Below are 20,694 nucleotides of genomic sequence, written 5' to 3'. Positions count from 1 at the left end.
TTCCCTGTGTGATGCAGAACAGCAGAAAGTGATGGGATGAAGTTCTGCAGAGCACCTTGGAGCTGGCATCAGGTGGGAGCTCGTTCTTTCCAGCCCGGTAAAACAGCCTGTGTACTTGGAGAAGGGTGTGCGAGTAGCACAAGTGGGAGTTTGAGATTCAGTATGCTCAGGAGCGTGTTAAGGGATGCCACTGTTAGTACAGCACTACTGCCTGCCCCTGCAGTTAGTGGTGGTTTCATTCTTGCTGTCACACTGGAACAGAAATTTAGGGGAAGTTTTACAAGTTCAGTGGAGTTCTAATCAACCCAGAAATGCACTCAGAGTCGCTGTGCTCAGCTACAGGAGAATTTTAATGGAGCAGGGGGATGGTGCTTCAGCGGATTGCCGGGTAAAACCTCCAAAGCACTGTGCAGGAGGGTCAGTGTTTTAGTTCAAGCAGTTTCCTTCCTCTGTAAAGTGACCGCAGCTGACTGGATGACAGACGGCTCGCAGCTGCACCAGAGAGAGGATTTAATTCAGCCTTGGAGAACGGTTCCTGCTGCCTTCCTGTGTGTATTTCTCCAGGGAGAGGGCAGGTCCCAGTTGGTCATGCTACCATTACAGCTGTTCAAGGTAAGCAGCCTCTGAACAGCAGCTGTGGGGAGCGCTGGGGTAAACAGTGCGGAACAAGAACTGGTTTGCACTGGGAGCTGGCCTTGTTGTGGTTACAGATAGCAACGCTTGTGTCCCAGGCAGGCAGTTGTGTATGTCGTGTCCCGTGTTTACATGGCAGGGGCAGCATGATTCAGCTCTGGCCTTCAGCAGCCACCACTGTTTGCTCAGTTCCGTGTTTATTAACCCAGAACCGTGGCTGCGCTCATCAGTGAATACAGCAAAATTAGTCACTTTTATTTAAAAGAAATAACATATTACAAATAAGTGTGCAAAACAAGTTCTGTGATTAAATACACATAAAAGCAACATGCAACCTTGACATCAAAATCTGCGTAGAAGTTAGTCCTTAGTATGTTACATGACACTAAAAGAAAGTCAAACTTTGAGAGTTTGCAGCTAAACAACCTCAGAGTGAGCTGGCGTGTCAGAGTTGAAGCGGCTGTGAAATTAAGTTTCAGAAGAGCAAGACCTCCCTCCCCCAGGTACTCTGCTGCTAACGGAGAGCTTGTGTCTATTCCAGTTTTGGGTTTAGGATCTCGCAGTTTAGTTCAGCAGTGAGTGCTAATTGCCAGAGAACAACTTTGGGAAAGCGTTTACAAGTCAGTTGGTTTAGTCTAACCCAACTGTCCCTAGGCCAACAGGGTTTAGTATGCAAAATCTCACATGGGAAAAAAAAAAGTTTGCAAGTTGAAAGCCATTGCAGAGACGTAGGCTTCATTGCCCCCTCACTCATGTACGGTGCTGGGTGTGCGTGGCCTGGCCTGTCCTCCAGCTGAGCCCAGCAGCTTCGGCTGCAGTGGGCACAGCTGTCACGGCCGTACCAGGGCGGGCTGTACACCTGGAGTGGCCGTGTCCTTACAGAGGAATCACCTCCACGGATACAGGAGCTCCAGCTGCCTCAGGGCCCTGGGTGCTCACTCTGCGCCCCAAGGAGAGGGCGGTTGGGTCAGCCCGCACCTAAATGTGCCTTCAGCTGCTCTGCGCAGTTTGGCACCTTTGGCACTTCGTGCTGGTCACTCGACTCAGCCAACAGCGGCAGGGGTACGGGAGCAGCCAGCTGTGGGTACACGACCCCCCCAGCCCTATGCACCAGGGCAGAGGACAAGTGTGGTTCACTGCGCTGGGCCACGGCCACGCGCTCGTCATCCCTTCTCTGTTACTCTGGGCTGGGGGCAGGCACGCCACGCCACGCCCATGGAGGATGATTTGAGCATGATCTGTAGATTCCCCCACTCCCAGCCCTTAGTGGAAGTAAAGCAATGCCTAAATCGTGGTTTTTCAGATCCCTTGTTCTAAGGCTGGTTGTACATCTGTACCGCCCGCTGCAGCTCTCCACCGGGGGCGGGCACTCGTGTTTGATCTAAAGTCCTTTCACAGTTCGGATTAAAGAGAAACCCAATAGGCACAAGCTTGTTGAAAGCCACATCTTGAAGACTTGATGACAGTAACCCAAAGAGACTTTAAGGATGAATACTTGCAGAAATGAGAATAAACATATGTAGTCCACTACTTCAGAGCTTGTTCTGATCATGTTGGGCCAGGCTTCCCTGTGAGGTCTGCTGAACTTCTTGATCAGTATTGGACATTCGCATACTGTTCCTCCAAAGCCGTGGAATAGCCAAGGCAGTACTTTGACCCCCGCGCTCCCCCAGCTTGGTCAAAGCTTGTCGTCTGTCATTTCTAGAAACTGAGCGTAGACATCCCTTGAGCATTCCCCTTTTTGGTTGAATAAGAACTTGTAGTAGCTGCCATCTGCACATATTGCTGAAACAAAAAACAAAACCCACGTTAAGTTCATCTGCTCCAGAGGTGCCATTCTGTTCCTTCAGCTACAGCTTCACCTGACCTTTCAGCCCAACAACAGCCGTGCTCTGGAGCAGCCTGGGTGCAGTTCCATCGCGCTCCCTGGTGCTGCTGAGCAGCAGGAGCTCCTGCTGGCAGGGCCGCGCAGGGTTCTCAGCTCAGCATTCCCTCCAGCGCAAAGCCAGTGTAGTTCAAAACCTGGTTCCCCGCGCAGAACCCGGGGACGGCGCTGTTACTCACCTATGACAGCGTTTGGCTCTGTTCCAAAGGCACAAATGCACGGAGAGCCTGAGGGAACCTGAAATTTGGAAAAACTCCATTTGGAACTGAAGTATTTGGGGAGAAAGCTGGCAGAGGCCAAACTGAAAGAGAGAGGGGAAAAAAAAAAAAGGCATAACAATTTAGTAAGGTGTTGACTAGAGGTGATTTGTAACTGCTGGTGTGTTTGAACAGCTCACAGGGTTCATGCTAACAGCTAGTTTTTATTGGCTTTTTTTCTTTTACTAAGTATCAGGTAATACGTACAATTCCCCTTCTAGGGAAGGGGGACCCAACAACTCCTTTTCTGCCTTTCTAAGTGTCTCCAAAAACTGCCAAAAGGATTGTTTTTTAGTAGAGATTCCTTTACATGAAGTGTCCACGAAGTACGTTCCATGCTGAGAGATACCCACTAAAAAAACCCCCACCCTACCCATCTGCTGGAACGCTGCGGCTCCACCGAGGACAGCATGAACAGCTGCTACGCAGTCCTAGATCTGCAGCCTCACCCAAGCTCAGCAGACTGATCTCACCACCTCTGGTACTGTAGGTACGTGCTACGGCTTGGCAAGACCAGGGTTTTACGCTCCAGTAAAAAGTCAAGGCCCCTCCACCCCCCTCAAGGACTTCAAAAGGGCCCACACCCTACCTTGACTGCTTATTTCTTTTAGGGTCTTCTGCAGCAAAAATATGGACTGTGCCATGGTCGCTGGAGACGCAGATTAGGGACGCATCCTGATTGAAGTTGATACTGTAGAGAACACAGACAGCTGCCCTGTTTCCACTGGAAGGTGCCCACAGCTCTGCTGCCGCCGCTGCCCACAGGAGCTGCCAGCCCGGCCGGCAAGGCCGTAACAGCTGCTCTCTCCTGGGGGAGCTGGGCCCCCTCCAGTTGAGCGCTGTGTTGCTGACAGGATGGACAGCCCGCTGGGGCAGGCACTTGGAGCAGGGGACCTGGTGTATGAGGACCAGCCACGCAGCAGAGCGCCCCGACAGGGACACGAGTGCTCTGCGCCTTTCTGCTGGGAGAAGATGCACGAGCTCTGCTCCGAGGAGCAGGCAGGCACTGGATGAGAGGTGTACCGTGCCGCCCCCAAAGCGGTGCTAAGGGGAAGGGAAGTGGCCCCACTCGTGGGAGAGCGCTTCCAGCAGTGGACCAGAGTCAAACTTTGGCCTTGGGCTCTGACATGCAGCGCTGTGCTGTAACAACCCTCCACCTGCCCCCAGGTGCCAGTCGCTCTGGGAAGTGTCAGACTGCAGCACTGCGTTCCCCAGATGGCAGTGGGCAGTCAAAGCCGCCCCCCGCTCCCCTTGATGCGGAGAAGTGGCCCTCTCAGTCGGTATGGGTTTGTCCCAGGCCCTCTGACCTGTGCTGGGCGTCCCACAGCTGCCAGCTGTGCAGTTTGGCACCTTTGGCACTTCGTGCTGGTCACTCGACTCAGCCAACAGCGGCAGGGGTACGGGAGCACAGCTGCCAGCTACTGCTTCCTCCTCTCCAGCATCGAGCAGAGAGGAAAAAGCCCAGGCCCAGCACAGCCCTGGCACCTTGTGGCTGCCAGGAGAGCTCTGCCTTGTGCCCTCGGCAGCGTAACGCTACTTTTTGAAGATGTAAGTAACCCTGATGCCATTTACCACGCTGCCTCAGCACAACACCCGCCAGACAACGACGCAGCAATCGCACCTACCAGTATATATTGGCTGCCTGCGATCCTCTTCGTAGCTCCTGGATTAAATGCCCTGATGAAGTATCAAATATTCTTATGAGGGTCCCCTTGAAAAGGAATCATGCAGTGTGTTAGGGAAGGCAGAATACTTTACAGCTGTGACTGCAGCCTAAAATTCTATGCGACCAGCATACCCCTACCGCTACCATGGGGCTTTTTCATCTCTGCAGACTGGAGAGAACCTCTCCTAATGTTAATTTTTGGGAGGAATATTGATTTGCCCCTGACACCATCACACTGTACAGTGCTTTGGTGTACAGGCTCGTTACTTAGCTACTCAAGTAAATAAATTTCTTCCACGTTACATTCTAAGGCACTAGTGCAGCCCGGCCTTGGTTTGGAAACGGCAGAGCGTGTACAGCCCACAGCGTGCCCAGGCTCTGCGAGTCATTTCCTTCTTGCTCCCCATAGTCAGTCCTCTTCTCCACTTCAGTACAGTCAGGCTGTGGCTGGTCTCACCTTGCAATTAGTTCAGCTGAAGCAATCTAGAATAATTAGTTACCTGTCACATGCTCACTGTATTGATCCAAACCTGAGACCCCAGAGCACTGGGTTACAAACGGAACACTGCACTGGAAAACTGTTCATTCAGAGTAAACAAAGCTTGACACCAGCGACGCAAAACAAGTCAGTGTAGCACAAATAAAGCGATCAACAATTCAGCAGTACCTTCCTCTGATGAAGAGCAGGTACACATTGTCACCTACAGCTCCTATTATACAGCAGGTCAACAAATGCATCTCTCCAGTCATACACCAGTAAAAAACAACCCAGCAGAGCGATGCAGGTCCATGGCAGCGTGGGTTTGACTTAAGACACAAACTTGAGACATTTGCTTATAGTACACTCAGCATGGCGGTTTGCCCGATGGGCAGGGTGGACGGGTACATCTACCCCCCGTTCCTTTGCAGTCCACCTTCCTTTGGGAGCTGAAGCTCGCTAGCAGGTCTATGATTTGCTTTGTGTTCTTCCCACATCTCTGCAGCAGCCCAGCCCAAAGGCACTTGCACTATGCAGTAATTTCAGGTTTTTGTCAGTGCTTTAGCCCTGTGTAACATACAACCTCACACCATTTGGTAAATATTCCAAGAACCCCTTTATCATTTACACTCTGTATGAAAACACCTGCAGTGCGCGTGTGAGAAAGTCACGCAGGGAGGCAGCGTGCCTTGCTCCTGGTCTGTAACAGGAGTTAAGCCAGAGCAGAACCAAGTTCTCCAGCAGGACAGACCTATTCGCAAGTACTTCTTTAGCCAGTGGTTTTAAAGTGAATTGAAGCAGAAACTATTCAAGGTGAAAGAATGGAAATAAGCTTCCCCTCCCCTCCTTGAATTTTAAAATTAATAGCACTCATTGAAGAGATGAAATAGGAACTGCCTGGGCCAGATCTCATTTGACCATCACTGAACAGTCACGGCTGTAGTCAGCTAACACTCAAAGCCGCCGTGGCACTGCACTGGGGTTGCTGCTCGGGTATCCTGAGGGAGCAAAACCAAAGAACCGAGCATGCCTATTTCCATGGCAGATGTCCCAGCGTGTTACTTCTATGTCTTTCCTACGAAAGGACGTGACTTCCTATTTTAGAAGGAGTTACTACACTGGAATGCATAGCAAATCAGAGGTAGGAGGAGATTATTCTTACTTTTTCTGATGCTGTTGCAATCCTTGTTCCCTGCAGGTTTAAAGCTATGCAGCTCAAGACTCCTTCGTGAGCCGGTATGTCAACAGGAGGCTTCTCCGTGTTAGCGAGATCCACTATCTGCACGTGCCCAGTGTGTGTTCCAGGAAACGCAAGAAGAGAATTATTACTATTTGGGCAAAGGACACAGAGACCTAAAAGACAAAAAAAAAAAAAAAAAAAAAAAATTATAATAACTGTGCAGTTCCCATAACCTAATAAAGTTTTCAAACATGAGTTTCTACAATATCAGTAATTTCAGAATGAACAAACACACATGTAGTAAGTCACAGTTTCATTTTAATGGCTATGGCGGTATCCCAAAGCCTGGTCCTTCCATAAGCACAGAGAAACAGGGGAGCAGCACAATTTTAACTTGTTCTCATCATTTATTTCAAAGTAATCTAGTTGTGGTTATCCAAAATCTGGATGTTTTCAGAGATCAGCTCTATGAGTCTGCTACAGCAAAACTACTTAAAAAAAAAAAAAACACACAACCAAAAAACCACAAAACCATAAATAAAAAAAGTTTCCTTAGCAGCTCGAAAAGAGTAAAGGTTTATAAAAGGTGATATTTTAGTTTCTCCTCCATCAGTAAAACTGATTATTACTAACTCATGTTTGGACTTGGATCTTATAGCACTTGCACTTTTTCTTTCTTCATAACTTTGCAGACCGTTTGTGTAAATCACAGCTCTCCCAGGTGTTCTGCTGATACCAAGTAAATTCCTGCAAGCTGGGCCCACAGCTTGCGGAGCACCGGGCGGGCATCACAAGAAACAACACCTTTGTACTGCATCTTCCCCCGAGCGCCCCCCAGCCTGTCAGTCAGCACGCCGAATCTTCATTTAGGCTGTGCTGCCCCGAGCACAGCCAGCAAATCCACGTTTGCTTCTAGCAGACTTGAAAACCTCCGAAGATGGCGACTCCCAGCCTAAGTCATCCCCTGGTGGAGAAAGCATCTTCCTGACCTCAGAAGAACCAGCTTGGACATATCAAGCATGGCCAGCACCCCTTGTTCTACTCTCTGGCACCATCAAGAAGAGTTTGGCTCCATCATTTCTGTACCTGTAAGCCACCAGCTGCAGCGAGCCCTTCACAGTCTCTTTTCGCAGGAGTAAAGCAGCCCAGCTCCCTCAGCCTCCCCACGCAGGCCGTGTGCCCTGGGACCTGACCTTCTGCATAGCAGGGCACTGCTGTGCCCAGAGGCAGATATCCACACGGCTGCCATTACAGCCCCCCAGTTTTAAACCTTCACCTACACAGCTGCTCTTAAGTGTCAGCTGATGTGGGAGTACACTCGTCTCTTCCCTCCCAAGGCTCTCCTTCCAGACAGGACCTCCCTTTTTCAATAAAACCTACTGCAACTAAACCCATGTCCCCCCCACGCCTACCCGGAGCCTCGAGCCGGCATGGCTGCACTAGGCAGGACTTAGCCTGTGGCACTACTAGTTGGGTCACAATACCTCCTGCTCATTTCAACAAAAGACAAAGCCATATCTTGCTCTTCAAAAAGAAGAGTATCAGTTTGCTAATTAGGCTCTTTCTAACACTAGAGAATAGCTTGCTAGCAGTTCAAGCTTTATTAGAAAAGACGAATAATGCACTTCAGTAGAGTTTGTGTTTATAATTAAGCTTTCAGCACAAAATACACCCAAGTCTACAGGCCCTTTACAGAAGAAAGCATATAGCTGTTACAGAAATCAAATCTGTAACATAACGGGAGCACATGAAAAAGTTTTTTGTGCCAACTATTAATAAATTCTAATAACCGTTTCATAAACACAAAAGCATCTCCAAAGGGCATGACCGTAGTGCAGCAAGTGAAGTGTTTAATGAATTAAACCAGTTCCAGCAGCTAAAGATCAACAGCATGTCAAGGACAGAGTGAACTGGCTTCCATTCCCAGCCCACGTACACAACTAACCTTTAGGGTTGTAGCAGGTTTCAAAGACGTGCAACTGGTGGGGATTGTGTGTGAATGTGAAAACTTTAATCATCGAGTCCAGGACTACCACAATTCTGAAACAGATAAGAAGTTCCCATGACTCGGGGTGGGTAAAACAGGGACACACACATTAATCCAGATCTGCGAAGGCTTTCAACTGATTTAATGGCTGTTTTCTTTTTTCCTCCCCCCAACAGACTCACAGCCTTGCAAACACTCTGAGCCTGCAAAGCACTTTTATCCAAAGCTGTGACAGCAGAACCCCTCCGCCCACACATTCAGACTCCAGCTGCTAACAGATGCTCTTGCTCTAGAGATCTGCTTCAATTCCCTGCACACTCCTCCATACGCAGAAAAAGTCAGCAGTAGGCAAAGGAGAACATTTCCTATGTTCAGGGGCCAGGAAGCCTTACAGGCTTTGCACCAAGGTTTCAGATACCCGTTTCAGATCACCTCAGCTGTGATCTGTTAACACCTAGTGCCTGCCTGTAAAAGCCTGTTTTAGCCTTAATGGCTGGTGGTGGTTATCCAGGTGTTAAAGCAGGACTTTCTTCTTTCTACAAACAGCTAGAAATTAATAAGAGCAGTGTACAAAGCCAAACTGTGCATTTGGAACACATTTTTTGTACTTACCTATCTCTTCGCAGCTTAACTGCTTTGACTTCTGTAGAAAACTCTATTTCAATGACAGTCTTCTTCTTCAGGTCATCCCAGATCATTACTAGAACAGTGCAGAGACTGCGTTAGATCAGCAAGGCATACCCAAGATCCACTGTCTCCATTATAACAAATTCTGGTTTCTGAGAAGACTAAACAAGAGGAGCATCCAACAGCTAAGCAGCTACAGACTGGCATCCTGCTCACCAGAAGGTATTTAGCTACTACACAGCAGCCCACTCCTTCGCGCTGTGTCTCGTGCAGATAGATGGCAAACTCTAACCACAAAAGCTGACAATAAAAATACATTTTTCTAAAGACAATCATCAACTTTTTTTTAGAATCACAGAAGGGTTTGGGTGGGAAGGGACCTCCAAAGGTCATCCAGTCCAACCCCCCTGCCAGGAGCAGGGACATCTCCAACCAGATCAGGTTGCTCACAGCCCCGGCCAACCTGGCCTGGAATGTTTCCAGGGATGGGGCATCCACCACCTCTCTGGGCACCCTGGGCCAGTGCTCCACACCCTCAGCATAAAAATTTTTTCCTTATATCTAGTGTGAATCTACCTCCCTCTATTTTAAAACCATTACCCCTTGTCCTACTTTGCTCTGAGGGTTACCAAAGAAATAAAGCAGCAGTCAAAAAAAAAAAAAAAAAAAAAAAAGCCTATTTTCCTACAATGTTTGCCAGCCAGGGATGTGCCCCCTCAGCTGCGGAGCCATATCTGCAAAGTCACCTGTGAGAAGCACAGACTGTCACCAGGTCTCAGAGACTGGTCATGGCAGGTAGCTGCCTGTTAACACTGCGACAGCAGTGATGCAGTTTATTTCACCACAGTTAAACCTGCTGCAACATCCCTTTCATCAGCCTTCAGATATACCAGACCCCCGCCAAAGGCACTTCGTTTCAGAGTTCTTTGGGCAGTTTCACACAGGTAGCAAAGCAAACATTTTCAAGATCTATTCCTCAAGACTCACCTTTGTTTGGTGGGTACTTCGGCTTTTTTCCTCCACCTACTAGTGCTAAATAGTTGCAACGAAACAACATCTCGACATGGCCGACACCACCTTCTAGAAATTCTGGAAAACAAATGTATTTTATTTAAGAGTCAGAACCTGTTAAAATACAGTCTAACTTTTCCACTGTTACAAGAAAAGCTTGCGTTATCTAGAGCTTCTCTCAGGCACCTGGGAAGAACAGTATCATCCTACACTGCCTGACCTTAACAACCAAAGAGTGGGGGTGACAGACAGGAAATCCTGGCCAAAAGGGTGCGTTGGTTGGTCGATTTGATTTTTTTTTTTTGGTACTTGTTTAAGATCAGGATTCTCAAAGTTCCTTTATTTTTCATAGCAATGAAGATCAGTTATTGTTACACAACTGGGACAGGCCTCATTTTCATCTACAGAAATAGGTTTTAAACATGCTGCATGAGAGGAGACCAAGCAATATCCTCATGGCAGCTTGATAATTTCCATGATACAGCGGGTTTATAAAGATGTTTAGAAAGACTGTCCAGTCAGCTCAAGTTAATCCACTTGGTGGATTTGAGGAAAGAAGGCAAAATGCACAGATAAGTACATGAATGAGAGTCTCTAGGGCTGTTCTTGGGCACACCCGTAGCTGCTAGAGCAGGTAAGAAGCACGGTCCAGCTCCGGCGAGCCTCCACTCAGTGATGCAGGAAACGTAGTGAAAGCAAGACAGATCAGCTGGTGCAGACCGCTTCTCATTTACAGTGCAAGGAAAAGCATTTTTTTTAAATTATTTTTAAGAATTTCAGCTGCAGAGGAAGTAGATGCCATGCTTACGGTGCAAGTGAAGGAACAAAATACCAACCAGGTATTATAATAAAATACCAACCAGATTTTATAATAAAATATTTTTTCTATTTGATGACATTTGATTGGGGGCTTGGCTTTGTTTACACAGCTTAGAGAGAGGCTTGGCATTCCACTGGGGAGAGGAACCTGAACTGTCAGGAGGAGAGGCTGTAACTGTGGCCTTCAAGGTAGATGAGCAGAGTTAAAAACAAGCTTCTACTTTAAGAGACTGTCCAATAACTCCACATGCTGGCAGGCTGCAGAGGAAAGGTGGATGAAACTCGTAAACCATTTCAAAGCCAGCCAAAAAGCTGAAATTTCACAAAGACTCAAGAGAGACCTACTGTTAGAAATGGGGATGGGAGAAAATAGCAAAAACATCTGTGGAGCTGGGAGGAAGCACTACAACGGGAAGGTGTAGACATACGCACGGAGGGTGGGACAAGGGAGATCCAGTTAGACGTTAAGAAGCACTGCAGGACACCTGGATGAGGAATCTATGCTGGGACTTGACCATACAACACTGAAGGCAGATGCCACGAGAGATACTCCTAGTGAAGCAGTAAAGCCTGGGATTTCATACAAGGCCTTGTGGTTTCTTCAACAACACACCTGACTGCCGCGTTTCCTCCCTGAACAGCTGTCTTTGGACACTACCCTCTTCCGCACCAGATCCTCCTCCTAGCTCCACTAAAGCATTTAAAGCATGACAGCACATTTTGTGATGAAGAGGTATTATCACCGCGACAAAAAGTCTTAAAATATTTACAAATGATAACCCAAGATAATTTAAGAACATGCCACGTGTTCTGAATCTATGCTAGAACACTTTAATAATTATCTTTATAGTTCTGACAGGTGATGCTTGGATGGGGAACTTAATGAAACTCCTGGATATAAGGCAGACAAGACAAGGTGCAACAGTGAAGACTTGATTTCATACTGGGTTACAGAAATCAATCAGTCAAGCTCCATCTGGGACTATCTCAGGTAGGTTAAAATATACAAAAAAGATGGACAAGATTTCTCAGCGTACCTATGCAGCCAGTGCAGTCTGACCCCTCAGACTTCCTCCTCCACGGGGGAAAGGCAATCTGACTGCTAAGAAACATTTTGCCGTAAGATTCCCGAAGTACGTCCAGAGCTACTGGCAGGGAGAGTTTTGACAAGGAACTCAACAGGACTTCAAGGTGAATTCTGATCCTTTTAGCACACTATCACAGATAGTTCCAGGACACGTTGCTTACGGAAGAATTTACTATTGAGAACAGAAAATAGTTTGTTGGCTTTGGCCACATGAACAGTGACGGAAATCTCTTACAGCACCAGAAAACGAAAGCATGCGTAGTTTCATAGAAATTGCTATTTTAAATACATTTTCCCCTCACTAAATCCTTTCTATAACCACATGCTGAAGGTACTGGGAAATCTGTTCAGTATGGCGGCTTTCCTCCTATATTTAGGGTGAGAATCACACGGCTGGGCTTCATTTTCCTTTATTTTGACGCAGTAATGCATGCTTATGCCACTAGCTGTTAATACAGCTTATCTAGTCATTTCTGTTAAGATGTGACACTAGGTTTACCACCTTCAGATCCTGCCAAATTTAAGCATACAGAGAATATAACATTTGAGTATTAGAGGTCTGAGCTCACAGTGCTCTTGCAAGCAGTTATCTAAGCAAGCCAGAAATGTTAGGTTCAGCTCTCCAGTACAAAGGCAGAAGTTCCACTGCTGCACAAGATCATCCAGATTACTGCACAAGAACAGAACAACTTCTGACGGTACGTAATATCACTGCAGCGAGCAACTCCTCTCCCACCTCTGAATACCCAGGCAACTTATCTCCTGTTCAGGACTACAAACATAAGCAACAGCTAACGCAATTCAGCCTCTCCGAGAAGGCGAGACAAATTCATCCTCAGCCAGCTTTATGCGAATTAAGAGCACCTAAACACCTGACCAGGCAGTGGCGTAGTGAGAGTCCCTTGGGGACCAGCACGGGCTTCCTTTCTTGAGGCTTTATTCAAAACCTTCCAGTGATGGAACGGTGAAAGCTAATCAAGAATCTCACAGAAAAAAAACAAGGAGGCTGAGCTTCCAACAACACAGAACTAGCATGGTATAATAAGTAAGCATTTTACCTTGTTTCTCTTTTTCTTTGAGCGGATCTGCATTATAAACTCGGAATCCATTTTCCATTCCACATGCAAAGCATCCTGTAGTAAAAAGCACACATATATCCACATATATAGTAATTGCGAGGTACACAAGAACTAAGCAAGAGCCAGAGGGTTAAGAGAGCATCACTGGTAACTGCATGGTTAAACTCAAGCTGAAGACCACCTGCAGGCCTTGTTAGTGATTGCAAGTGAAAACCGCTTGGAGAAGTTGTCCTCTACACTGGCCTCTACTGGAAGTGGAAAGTTCTCAGCATTCTTTTTAGACAGGAGAGAAAACACTGGAAGGAAAAGGAGAGCAATTCCCAACCCATCTGTATCCTATGCCATGCGCTACGCAGGGAGGGAAACCTGCATTTTACCTTTTATATTCCAACAGTCATTATGAAGCAAAACCCTTCCTTTCTTACGGACCCGAATTCACACCACGATTACAACTACATGAAGCATGAGCCATTGCTCATATTTCCACAGAAGAGAGCTTCTCAGACACAGTCGTGAGAGCCTACTACTGTCAGATGACAATAGCTTAAGTCTAAACCAGGGAATGATTAGAAGCCAGATTAAAATACTCTGGAAAATTAGTTTAGTTACTTTTACGCGCAGAATTATGCATGTACCTTTTTAGTGGTATCCATCAAACTACCAGTATCCTGTCCTGCTGTTTTACTTGCTAATGGGTGAATGCAGTCACTGATACAAAGAAATGCCAGTGTGAAGTCAGAGAAATTATAAAACTTTAAGAAGCAGCTGCTGTTGCTAGAGGCAGGCTGACAGAAGAGGAGTTGTCACACAATTTATGTGCACTGTATCAAAAAATCAAGTTAAGATCTTCAAGGTACTGGAACAGAGATAGTCAAATCAGTCTGGTTTTATTCTTATGCACTACAATGACCCTAAAAGAAAAATCAAGGAGCTATGTCTAAATGCACCCCTTCACCAAACTCGGCACCCACAAACCACAGGCTGGGTGGGGGAAGGAAGTCTTCACTCTTAACATAAGGTCTCCAAACCATCTGCCCATAGCCAGCCCGTGATTTCCTCCACACAAGACTGGACTGGTTTGCTGTGGAGCAGCGGCTCAGAAGCTGGCAACAAGGCTCAGCCTGAAAGACACCGTTTCAGGTATTCGTGGTGCTAAAGGTCACAAACAGCCAACAATGGTCCTCACAACCCAGGCAGCTAACTGCGCTTGTGGTTTGCATACTATTTAAAAATTCCATATGCTCACTGAAAAGCAAGTGAGCAACATCAATAGATGTCTTGCGCTAATCATGTCTTGATGCAGGTTAAGACATCAGAAGAAATAACACAATTGGTGATTTTTTTTTTGTTATAACACAGAAAAAAAAATTAATGTTCTCACATAACAATACAAAAACATCTAATAAATTTGTCTTGACAACCGTATTAGTTTAAAAACCCCACAATTTGGCAAAAATAATGCAGCCAATTTGAGATTCCAGTTTCACACTGAGTAGGACCACTTTAAAAAAAAACAAAACAAAACAACACAAACCCAAAGCAAAAAACCAAACACACACACAAACCCCCAGCCAACCAAAACCCAACAGCAAACAAACAAACAAACAAAAGGCATCACACACCCTCTGCTTTACAGACCAGTATCTTATGAGGTGTGGGGGTGTATGTTTGGCAGCATCTGAAGGGGTTCCTACTGAACTCACACGTACAAAGGAAAAGTTACTACAAGATCCATCTGTGCACCCTTCAGCGTAGAGAGGAAACAAATCAGCCCTCGTATTTAACATGACAGTCACTACCCACTGAGTCAGACCCAACACACCGCACTGTTCTAACAGTTAGCTACACAGCGAAGAGCACCACGCAAAAATCCCACTCCCCCAGCTCACAGGCACAACTTCACCCTGTCCAGGACTTTGTAATAAATAAAGTGCAAAAAGTTCTCGCCTACATATGTCAACACACCCAGAGTGGTTAACAAGAATATAACAATTCTAGACAAAGCAGCAAACATACTGAAACAGATGCTTTTAAATTAACTCTCTTCATCTCACCTCCTCCCTTCCCAGGGGGCCATTCCTTGGTTTGCTCTGTCAGTCGACTGTAAGAGCGCGCTGCGCTGAAACTGCAGCGGTAATAAGCTGCCTCCTCGTGCAGTATCCTTTACTGGGATAACTGCAAAGCAAATTACAAGGGAAACATCTCTCTCTACACAAACCCACACTGCACACGACGAGCAGTGATCGGTTTCTGATAGCTGCAATGCGTATCCGTATCATTATTTTTCCAGCAACATTTTTCTAACACTGTACTGTACTTCCAGAAGAGACAGAGGGGGATGCTGAAGCTGCTCTATGGTGAAAGAGCACTGTAAAGTTTTACTTGTGTTAATATCAGCAGCTTATAACAAACCTAAATGGAGCACTCCTAATGCAATAAAATGCAAACATTCCTTTTCCTGTAGCACCACTACAGCTTTTCTGCAGAGCTAACCTCGCGACTAAGACGTGGGCTGCTTTTAATGCCTTGGGAATATCTACATTTTTAACTGGGGACAATACACCAGAACTGAGGGAATCTGAGTAATGATGACATGCCCCACACAGGCGATCATTAGTGAGAGACACGAAGTTCCCAGTCACGGCAACCCCCGAGCCAAACAAGAGAAAAGAACATACAGGAAGATTACTGCTACTCATTCAATTCCAGGTTACAGGAACAGCTTTGCAGCCCAGCGTTTCCCATCTCGCTGATCCCAGCGCTTACCAGTGGGACCACCAGTTCGACAGCTCAGCTACAGCTCAGGAGCTCTTACGCATGAGAGCTGGGGAGGGGCTGCCAGAAGAGGGAAGGGCTGCAGCAACAGGTATGCTTCCTTGCACAGGAAGTCCACATCTCATTTGAAGAAGAGACAGAGAGCCACTGACAGAAGACAACTCAGATACTTAAAAAAATCATTCAGAAAACTGAACATCCACAGAATTATTACTCTAACTTGCAGTGTGCTTGTTCCTGCAGGAAAAGTACTGACAACAGTCCCAGTGAGGCCACAGTGAGTTTTGTTTGTTTTTCTAAAACCAAAGAAAAAGGAAGGGTTAAATTAATGACTATCCTAGAAGAGGCCACGAGCTGAAGGGGACATGCTGATAGAAATAGATCTGCAGGCTGCGGGGCCTGAGATCCAGAAATTGCAACAGTGAAGTCTAGGGAAGCGACTACGGCAGGCACGGTTCCTAGCACGTTACCTTCCTTGCCACAGCAAATTCTGTTTCAAGCCATAAAAAAGAGCACAGAATCCTACCTACTAACTACAGGTCCTAGAGCTAAGCATTTCAATCCACTAAAGGAGATCAAATTCACAAGCCAAGTGTTTCAACACCAAAACAAGCCCACATGTCAGTTTTCAAACTAGCTTTAGACTGAACAGTGACAAAACCTGAAACTTGTGAGCAATTTACACAAATACTTCCTGGTGTGGTAATTTATGATGCTTTGTCTATTCACTTCTGTAAAGCACTTTAATGTCCTTCTGAAAGCATCGGAAGAGTGCCCGAAATCAGAAGTATACCAGCTTGAAATTAAGAATCTGAAGTCAGAGCATTCTGTTTTAAAACAACTGCGAACATCTTGCAAGAGGGATCTTCCATTTTGGGGGGGGTTATATTGTTTCTTTATTGTTTAATTTAAAAACAAAGAGTGGCAAAGGCACCCGATATAAAAATACAGTATCACTCAAAGCAGAGTGAGGGAAGTACATTTCAGAAAAACTGCAGATGTTAGCTTTAACATTTGTCAGTCATGGAAGTTACAACTTGGAGACACTTCCTAAATCATTCCTCCCATCGTGAGGGGATTAGCTAATCTTGCATTACTAAGAAATTAGGTTATTGTGACAATATATGCAGACACCCACACTACTAAGCTTCAGCACTCAAGTGACTCACATTTCTATTTTTGGTAGCAGCAATAAGGAAGAAGTGAGCTTTTCCCCTTATGTACTCTTCTTTGAGCAGCCAAAGAATTACCTACCCTGTAACGCTTTATTAGTTTAGGGCCTTTTAAAAAAGTTAGCATGCTCCCTACCGCTTAAAAGTCATTGTTCCTAAGCGGCAAAAGCTGCAGAAGCCTGCAAATGAAAGCCAAATTTATTTTTTTTTTTGTTCAAGTTTTTTTGTTTCGTTTTTACTCAGTTGGCTGGCCAGGCTAGGTAGGATGGGACTGGAATACTGTTAGGAATAAGCTGCTCAGTTTACAGATTCCCCAGACAAATTCCTTAAAATACTTTGGATGTGACATTATTCAAAAGAGTGTTTATGTTGCATTTACTGCTACAGATTTTAAGGAAGCCTTTGCAACAAAGAACAAGTTTTAAATGCTAAAATGATGTTCTAAAGGCGTTTTGCAGTAAAGGAGAAAATTAGTTTCTCATAAAGTTCTCTTTATAACGCAGCCCCATCACAGGCCAAACACCAAATATCACCACTTCATTACAGGCCCCTGCACGTTTGAAATGAAGCTCATCTTCACACATCTCTTTTTCCATCTCTGTTGCAAATACAAGACAAAGACAAGTGCAAATAGAGTTGCTGAAAGACAAACTATTCTACTGTTTTCAAATCAACAGGGTAGCACAAAGAGAGCCACCAAGAAGCTCACTTCTTAACACCCTGATACAGCACTGACAAAACATCAGAGCTGTTAGATTGGAATCAACAGAATAATTCATGTTTGCACATGACTTCAACAGCACCAGCAACAGGTACGTGAACTACAGCCTACAGTGGCAGAAGCTGCAAGCCTGTCTTAGGCAAGAGTATTATTTGTTAAGACAAAAAGCTGTTACAAAACGTTGACCTTCTATTCCTTATTCCACAAAACTGACACTTACTCATAAGACCGGTGCTATTTTTATGTTGCAAAAGCAAGATGAGGCAAATGCACCCCTTTTCTAGAAGGGGCCTTCCTTTTTCTAACAAAGAAAAGAAGAAACAAAGCAAGCATACAGTACTGAAGCTTTTCAGTGATCCACGTATTTGCCTGCCAATATGATTAGCAGTTTTAACTATCATTTTTAAAATCCAAACGGGGGGGGAAGACGTTAGACTACTAATTTTGAATGCAAAGTATATGGAGAAAGTGACACTATTCCCTGAGTTACCTTTTCAGCAAGGCGGTTCGCACCCCCTTACGCAGGGATTTAAGGCAGACGCATACAAGGCAGGCTAGCCAGTTTTAAGCAGCTGAACTTGCAGCAAGTACCAAAATGCCACCCGAGAGGCAGATGGATCTGGAGATGCACGTTAAGCACGACTGTCCCTGCTCCTCTCCCCCCACTGCGCTCCACTGTCTCCGACGCGGCGGGGCACAGCCGGAGCACAGGGGAAGGGCTGGGTCGCAGCCCGGCAAACGCAGCCTTCCCCGCTCCCCGAGCCCGCGGCTCTGCCGCAGCACTGCAGCGGCCAGCGCCCGGGCACCCGCTCAGCGACGGCGGGGACGAACTCGGAGAGAAACAGGGCGGGACACGGCGCCCGCCGCCTCCCAGGACGATGGGCCCAGGACACCCGCGGCGGCCCCGCCGGGCCCCGGTCACTCCCCGCTGCCGGGAGCCGCGGCAGGCCCGGACCCAGCGCCGCACCCCCCTCCCCGGCTGCGGGCGGTTGCCTCCGCCGGGCTCCCAACCGCGAACCGCCAGCGCTCCGCCGGCACAAACCGGCTCGCCGGGCCCGGGAGAGAGCAGCCCCCGCCCCGAGCACCGCGCCGGGCCGGGCCCGCTCCCCTCTCGGCGCCGCGCCCCGCAGCCCCCTCCCGGCCCGGCCCCGCCACCTCACCGTGGTCCTGGTTGAAGCCGGCGTAGAGCAGCCCGTTGCCGTGCGGGTTGGCCGGGAGCAGGTTCATGGCTCCTACCCCTTGGCGTCCGCCCGCCGCCCTTTACACCATGGCGGCTCCCGCCCGCCCCGGCCCCGCCGCGGCAGCCCGCCCGAGCCCAGCCGAGCCGAGCCGAGCCGAGCCGGACAGGCCGGGCTGCTTCCGACCCCGCCAGGCAGCGCCGCCGAGCGCAGAGGCCATCCACCCGCCAGGGGGAGGAGCACCGAGCAATCGAGCGGCGCCACACCACACCCCGGCGGGCGGGGAAATGGCGGCGGGTGGGCCGGGGGAGGGGGATTGGGCGCCGGGAAAGAGGAGGGGGATGGGCTGCTCCGGCTAAATACCTCTCTGAGGAAGAGAGATTTTCTCAGGGAGCTGCCCCGAGGGTGGCGCAGGCACAGGGCCCCGCGGGTAGGGTCTGGGGCGGTGGGCCCGCCCCAAGGGGGCTCCTGAGGAGCACGGGCCTGCAGCTGTACCGCGGAGCCCTGCAGGGGTCACAGCAGTATGGGACAGGAGAGGCCCTGGGCCTTCTCCCAGGTCTCACATGGAAGGCATACCAAATATCGAACTAGTAAGAATACATATTTAAAAAAAAAATACCACCCCCAAGCATACAAACCCCACACCTTCTAAAAAACCCATGAGTCAAGCATTGAAACAGGGATCCAAAAATGAGACCCAAGACCCTCAGCAACCTTATCCGACCTCAATAGTGAATTTAGTTTAAGCAAGATGATGGACCCCATGGCCTGCTGAGGCACCTTCCACCCTGAATTATTTCATGACTGTGGGATTAGCTGGAAGCCCACCCTTTGTGTGTGCTCACACGAATGCCCTGTCCCTCACGTGCGTTCATTTCCTTTTCTGTACTCGTTCGTGACTTCCACATCAATGGCTTGCTGTTCTATTCCAGATTGGTGACCTACTCTTCTCTAATGCAGATTTCTGTCTGGAAATAACGACAGCTTTTCAGTTTACAATGGCTCATTGCAGTGCTGGAGCTATCTGCAGTGACCAGGTGGTACATTATTCTTTGCGCACTCATATATATATTATTTATAAATAAAATATTCACATTGCATCTTTACAAGATTTTGTCTCCTCGGGCAATAACGAGGCTTGGTACATGAAATAACAAGCCTTTCTTCACCTTTTTTAAAGTCTTCCTCTTTCCAGCTACAAGCTCAAGCTTTACCGACCCATGGGACTGCTGCAGGCATTTCCAGAAGCAAGGAATGCTGCTCCAGCCTCTCCTTCTCACCCTGTCTTTGTACTGCCTGGCAGCAGGACCAGACAATCTGACCTTGAGGACACACACATCCATATTAATGCTCTCTCCAGCTAGGCATTCCTACTGCACAGCACACAGAAAGGAAACAAACTAATGAGCCGGTAGTGGAAGATCCCGGGACCATAATTTGCAAGAAACTTAAAACCGTATAGCAATGTGCATGGAAGAGACTTCATCCAGCACACAGCCGCGAGTCAAACACGTCTCAGACTCAGGTTTAACCTCTTGTAGCTGTAAGGCTGCTATGTACATTTTCTTAAGCAATTTCTACAGTGCCACCGCCTCACGGCGGTACCTACAGCCTCCCTCTGCAGCCCGCTCAAAGGCAGACCAGCAGATGGAGCCGGCTCCTCACCGAGGGAGCCACCCGGCACGAGTCCCTTCCACTGCACTCCGGGTTGCCATTTAGTCTTAAACTATGAGAAGATTTGGTTTTGATTGCACTTTTCTTTAAGTAGTGACGCATTGATTGGTCCGGGTACTGGCATAACTTTGGCATTTTGGCTTGAATTCTCCCTACTCGCCTACAGAGGCTGTGGACGTTTATGGTGACCCAGAAGAAATATCAAAGATACTTGATGGTCTCTCACGACAGTGAAGACACCTAGAAGAAACTGGGATGAAGCTTCACCATCACCTCAAAGGACTGTTACTGCTCAGGAGAACAACTTACACAATCCCTTCCCAAGCAGAAGGAAGACTTGACGTATTATTAGTCCATACTTCAGTTAACAATCTTGAGGACAGATGTATCAAAAGCATTACAGGATGCTTTTAGGATGACTTCACGTTCCTGGTGTGAAGGAAGATAAGGACAACCTTCCCTAGT

At 47.5% G+C, this 20,694-nt stretch overlaps 1 protein-coding gene across 3 annotated transcripts; it reads right to left on the bottom strand.

The window, feature by feature from the left end:
- Positions 1–867: 867 nt before the first annotated feature.
- On the bottom strand, positions 868–18,731 carry WDR45B (WD repeat domain 45B). Of its 3 annotated transcripts, none has more exons than XM_086762216.1 (10): positions 18,538–18,731; positions 12,689–12,763; positions 9,701–9,802; positions 8,699–8,786; positions 8,045–8,139; positions 6,082–6,272; positions 4,401–4,486; positions 3,365–3,466; positions 2,698–2,755; positions 868–2,418 (listed from the first exon to the last, which is right to left on the bottom strand). In XM_086762216.1, the coding sequence occupies exons 1-9, from the start codon at positions 18,602–18,604 to the stop codon at positions 2,698–2,700; spliced, it is 864 nt and encodes a 287-aa protein (XP_086618342.1). In that variant the 5' UTR covers positions 18,605–18,731; the 3' UTR covers positions 868–2,418. The 3 variants fall into 3 exon arrangements, with proteins under 3 accessions (XP_086618342.1, XP_086618340.1, XP_086618341.1); XM_086762214.1 differs by having other exon boundaries at positions 2,698–2,819; positions 18,538–18,729; XM_086762215.1 differs by lacking the exon at positions 12,689–12,763 and having other exon boundaries at positions 2,698–2,819; positions 18,538–18,729.
- Between the last annotated feature and the right edge of the window lie 1,963 nt (positions 18,732–20,694).

This window comes from Chlamydotis macqueenii, chromosome 18 (assembly GCF_036417535.1).
Source record: "Chlamydotis macqueenii isolate bChlMac1 chromosome 18, bChlMac1.mat, whole genome shotgun sequence".
In the NCBI taxonomy this organism is placed as follows: domain Eukaryota; kingdom Metazoa; phylum Chordata; class Aves; order Otidiformes; family Otididae; genus Chlamydotis; species Chlamydotis macqueenii.
Note: the sequence above shows the minus strand (reverse complement) of the source record. Positions and strands in the feature narration are given on the sequence as shown.

What these genes read in the sequence shown, in the direction of transcription:
- WDR45B (XM_086762214.1), bottom strand. Translation starts at nt 18,604, where the DNA reads ATGAACCTGCTCCCGGCCAACCCGCACGGCAACGGGCTGCTCTACGCC. An exon ending in CAGGCAGCCAATATATACTG is followed by an intron (nt 3,467 to 4,400) that starts GTAGGTGCGATT and finishes TGTTCTCTACAG; the next exon opens with TATCAACTTCAATCAGGATG. An exon ending in AAAAGAAATAAGCAGTCAAG is followed by an intron (nt 2,820 to 3,364) that starts GTAGGGTGTGGG and finishes TCTCTCTTTCAG; the next exon opens with TTTGGCCTCTGCCAGCTTTC.